Raw genomic sequence first — 5,000 nt, forward strand, 5'->3', positions numbered from 1 at the left:
GAACCGTACGTGAGATTTTCACCTCATACGGCTCCTCCCTTATGTGCATAATGAGAATAATACATAGAATCAAAAAAGATTCAACGATAAAAATATTCTCATTATGAACTCAGCAGGGCTAGTGTTTTTACAAGAAATCTCTAGCCAACCTTCCTGCAAGAGATTCTTTCTTAACATCAAGCCTATTGGGACTAGATAGAAATGATAAGATAACTCCAACAATTTCTTTGTTTTTAACGCCTCCTAATTTCCAGGAATTAGTCACTTCAATAGCCTTCGATGGTTATACGGGTATCCAAAGGACGAACGAGATGGATGTTTGTTGTCCCAACCATTCTTTTAGTCCCAAGCCCGCTAAGGAAAGGGCTGACTTAGAACAAAGTTTTCGTGTTGTTGATTCCTAGGTGTAGCGCTTCTTCCCCTATGCTGCCTATTAGCGCTAGTAGAGTAGGATTGACCCGTAATACAGAACCTCTAGGCGTAACCTTTCGCTTAATACTAGAATCAAGAATTGAAACATAGCATCTGAGGTTGCATTAATCGAGGATACACGACAGAAGGAATTGTTCTATTTCCAAACTTCACCTTCAAAAAGCGTAGATTTTTTTTTCAAAAATTTTCTCGAATCACGTGTTTTTCTCCTCGTAAGACTGAGATAAATGAATAAATATGAAATAAAAAAAAAAAAAAAGAATCAAATCGCACCATCTCTGTAATAGGTAAATGCCTCTTTTTCTCCTGAAGTTGTCGGAATTACTCGTAATAAGATATTGGCTACAATTGAAAAGGTCTGATCAATAAAATTTCCATTTATCCGTGATCTAGGCATAGGTAGCAATCCATTCTAGAATTCTTCTCATTACCTCTCTTGGGAAAAAGATCCCACAAAGAAAAGAATTGTATAGTACGAAATAACATAAAAACTTATTTTTTTTTTAAAGAAAAAAACAAAAGATATGAATCCTCTATTCCAATTGTTCCTTTTTGACAGGAATCGATAAGAAATAAGAAATATTTCAAGGCGATTCGATTTCATACTAATGTAGTAGTATAGGAACTATTCCGATTTCGGTGAAGTTACAAATTAGAAGAACTCGAGAAATTTTGATTGAATCATGATACAAATTACAAAGAAGAAAAAAGATCGAATAATCATTCTATGATGAAAATAGAATAACTGCCAATTTTGTGTACATAACGGGTATATACTATACAATCAAATCTAAATTTTTTTTTGGAATTTCTATTCTAATAGAGGGGTAGGTGTTTGTTGTTGAGAACTCCAAAACCGAAAAGGAATTTGAAAAATTTTCTGGTATGGAATCATAGTCTATATAATTTGAATTATGATTTAAGAGTATCCATTAACTATAGTCTAAAAGATATAGACCATCAATCAGTTGATTCGTTCTAATTCATTGAATTAATCCATTATAAAAATATCAGAAAACGAAGGGAACGTTGTTTTTGCAAACATGAATTGAATTTTTTTTAACAATTTTTACGAAAAATTGTATCTTTATCCCGGAGCCTCGAAGGAAAGAAAAATCGTTCTTTGCTTTGACTTTGATGAAAAATTTTCAGTTAAAATGGATTGGTCGTACCTATCCAATAATGGAATATGGATTATGACTGACTCGCTATTCACTCGGTTTTGGGGTCATAATCATTATGTAGGAGAGATGGCCGAGTGGTTCAAGGCGTAGCATTGGAACTGCTATGTAGGCTTTTGTTTACCGAGGGTTCGAATCCCTCTCTTTCCGTACTTTCGCTTAATTCACCAATTTTACTAACAACAAGGGCTAAAATAGCCATGGATACCATTATTCCAACAGCTATACCCTTCTTTTATAGATTCTCAATTCCTAATTGCTGTGACGCTAAAATAGAATACTAAAAACTAATCATAATCAAAATACTGGAAAGAAAGAGTAGACAAGGAATGAAAATAGATCCTTGGTCTATGATACAAAAATGGGGGAAATCCAGATCAAACTCGGATTTATCTTACTTAACTTATTTAACCTTGGGTTAATTTACTTCGCCTAAAGGGAAGAAAATTTTTCGAACCCTTGGTTTCAGTCTGAGGTTTAAGTCTGACGAGAATAATATTCTACGACTAGCAATTCATTTATTTTCAAACCGACCCATTTACTATCTATTATTTGATTGACCAATCCTTTATATTGGAATGGGTGAAGGGTCAAATGATTTGGTAATTCCTCATGAGGGGATGAATCGAGAGAAATTTGAATCAGAGCTCTGGATTTTTGTTCATCCTTTGCCGTAATAATATCTCGGGGTTTGCAGCGATAACTCGGTATATCCACTATACGACCATTAACTAAAATATGTCGATGGTTAACTAATTGACGGGCTGCGGGAATAGTTGAAGCCATACCCAATCGAAAAAGGATGTTATCCAAACGCATTTCAAGTAATTGTAGTAAAACTTGACCTGTTGACCCCTTGGCTTTTCTGGCGATACGAACGTATTTAAGTAATTGTCGTTCTGTAAGACCATAATGAAAACGCAATTTTTGTTTTTCTTCTAGACGAATACGATATTGAGATTTTTTCACGGAACGCGATTGGTTTCTAAGATCACTTCCGGTCCTAGGCTTTTTATTAGTTAGTCCTGGTAAAGCCCCCAGGCGGCGTATTTTTTTGAAACGAGGTCCTCGGTAACGCGACATAAAGACTCCTTATTCTTATTTAGTATTTCGAATTAATTCTTATTTCTATTTATTTTCTTTTTTATTGAATTTTTTTTTACAGAATAAACCTAAACTAAACTGAACTAAATGAAGCGAAGTTTACTGAAATAGTGTACTTGTACTATTACTATATATAAAGAAAAGAAGAATGGGATGAATTGGATAAATATACAGAACCCCTTCTATTATATATATAATCCTTTCCTGACATAATTGGAAGTTCCTATAATAAATTGATAGCTTTTGGAAAGGGAGGAAGGCGCTATTTTAATATTCTTTGATTCCAAAGGAACATTATCAATCATCTAAAAATGGAATAAAAAAAACAATAGGGAAAAGCCGGCTATCGGAATCGAACCGATGACCATCGCATTACAAATGCGATGCTCTAACCTCTGAGCTAAGCGGGCCCACATAACAGAAATCTTATATGCATAGTAATTGACTAAACTACTGAAATTGGAATCTTAGTTATTAACTATTCAATATTATATTGAATATTCTAGAACACTAGAACATAAGGATTAATATAGCGATATAGAATTTCGATTTATCACAATTCTAATACCAATTCTAATACTAATATTATTAAATAGTGATTGTAAATATTGTTAATATTCTTTTATTTGCATTTTCAATTTGAATAGTAAATATTCTTTTTCATTTCTTTTTTTGGCATTTGAAATCCTTTTTATTACAGTTCTATATTTATTTCAAATTCTAATTGTTTAATGGAATGGTTAGTTATAACTAATGAGACATTCCTCCCCCTTCAGGCGAAAGTGAAGATAAAAAACAAGAATCGATCGTTCAAGTATTCCAAATTGAATGTCAAAATTACAGGAAGAGAGACATATGGATGGGGTATATATCCATCTATATTGAATTGCGGATTCCGAAATGATAAAATCATTTTTGATTGGACAAAAAAAGGTCTCCTATAGAAGATAGTTAAGAAAATCAACGAGGAGAAAACACGTTTTCGAGATAGGAATCGGTATCTAATGAATTCAATGGTTCCAGTATAAATGAAAGAAAAAGAAAAAGGAAGGGGGATATGGCGAAATCGGTAGACGCTACGGACTTAATTGGATTGAGCCTTGGTATGGAAACTTACTAAGTGATCACTTTCAAATTCAGAGAAACCCTGGAATTAACAAAAATGGGCAATCCTGAGCCAAATCCTGTTTTCTGAAAACAAACAAAGGTTCAGAAAAAAAGGATAGGTGCAGAGACTCAATGGAAGCTATTCTAACAAATGGAGTTAAATGCGTTGGTAGAGGAATCTTTACATCGAAACTTCAGAAAGAAAAAGAATGAAGTGAAGGATAAACGTATATACATACGTATTGAATACTCTATCAAATGATTAATGACGACCCGAATCCGTATTTTTTCTATAAAAAATAGAAGAATTGGTGTGAATCGATTCTACATTGAAGAAAGAATCGAATATTCATTGATCAAATCATTCACTCCATAGTCTGATAGATCTTTTGAAGAACTGATTAATCGGACGAGAATAAAGATAGAGTCCCGTTCTACATGTCAATACCGGCAACAATGAAATTTATAGTAAGAGGAAAATCCGTCGACTTTAAAAATCGTGAGGGTTCAAGTCCCTCTATCCCCAAAAAGACTATTTCACTCCCCAACTCCGACCCCCTTTCCTTAGCGGTTCCAAATTACTTATCTTTCTCATTCACTCTATTCTTTATAGAAATGGATTTGAGCGTAAATGGCTTTTTCTTATCACAAGTCTTGTGATATATATGATACACATAGAAATGAACATCTTTGAGCAAGGAATCCCTAGTTGAATGATTCCCGATCAATACAATATCATTACTCATACTGAAACTTACAAAGTCATCTTTTTGAAGATCGAAGAAATTCCCCGGCTTTGATAAAATTTTTTAATCGACTTTTGTCCTTTTAATTGACATAGACCCCAGTTCTCTAATAAAATGAGGATACTACATTGGGAATAGCCGGGATAGCTCAGTTGGTAGAGCAGAGGACTGAAAATCCTCGTGTCACCAGTTCAAATCTGGTTCCTGGCACATGATTAATTTGTATGGGTCTCTCTTCCCTAGAATAAATTTCGAATTAATTGATATGAATCAACATACATATTCTTTTAGAGTCTAGATTAGAATAATAGCTTTATCCAGTTTGGCGAGATATACCCCATCTATGTTCTAGATGGGTAGAGTTTCTTAGATAAAGTATCTAAAAGAATTGGATTCTATCTCCTCTTTTTTTTCTCCTCTCGTTCAAACG

General features: G+C 33.7%; 2 protein-coding genes and 4 non-coding genes across 6 annotated transcripts in view, besides 1 other annotated feature; 3 read left to right on the forward strand and 3 right to left on the reverse strand. All coding sequences in view use genetic code 11, as the record gives it.

Annotated features, from left to right (window-relative positions):
- ycf3 overlaps nt 1-829 on the reverse strand; it is a 2,009-nt gene extending 1,180 nt beyond the window's left edge. The window contains exon 1 of the mRNA in view: nt 706-829. Coding sequence (YP_009561828.1) covers nt 706-829 — 124 coding nt within the window. The remainder of the gene's footprint in view (nt 1-705) is intronic.
- Nucleotides 1-5,000: part of a sequence feature (large single copy region (LSC)) that runs on past both edges of the window.
- trnS-GGA lies at nt 1,677-1,763 on the forward strand. The gene has a single exon. It is a non-coding gene; the product is annotated as a tRNA-Ser (tRNA).
- On the reverse strand, nt 2,091-2,696 carry rps4 (ribosomal protein S4). Its single transcript has one exon. The coding sequence runs from the start codon at nt 2,694-2,696 to the stop codon at nt 2,091-2,093; it is 606 nt and encodes a 201-aa protein (YP_009561829.1).
- trnT-UGU lies at nt 3,055-3,127 on the reverse strand. The gene has a single exon. It is a non-coding gene; the product is annotated as a tRNA-Thr (tRNA).
- Nucleotides 3,769-4,350, forward strand: trnL-UAA. The gene is made up of 2 exons: nt 3,769-3,805; nt 4,301-4,350. It is a non-coding gene; the product is annotated as a tRNA-Leu (tRNA).
- trnF-GAA lies at nt 4,708-4,780 on the forward strand. Its single transcript has one exon. It is a non-coding gene; the product is annotated as a tRNA-Phe (tRNA).

This window comes from Lycium barbarum, chloroplast, assembly GCF_019175385.1.
Source record: "Lycium barbarum chloroplast, complete genome".
NCBI classification, from domain to species: Eukaryota; Viridiplantae; Streptophyta; class Magnoliopsida; order Solanales; family Solanaceae; genus Lycium; species Lycium barbarum.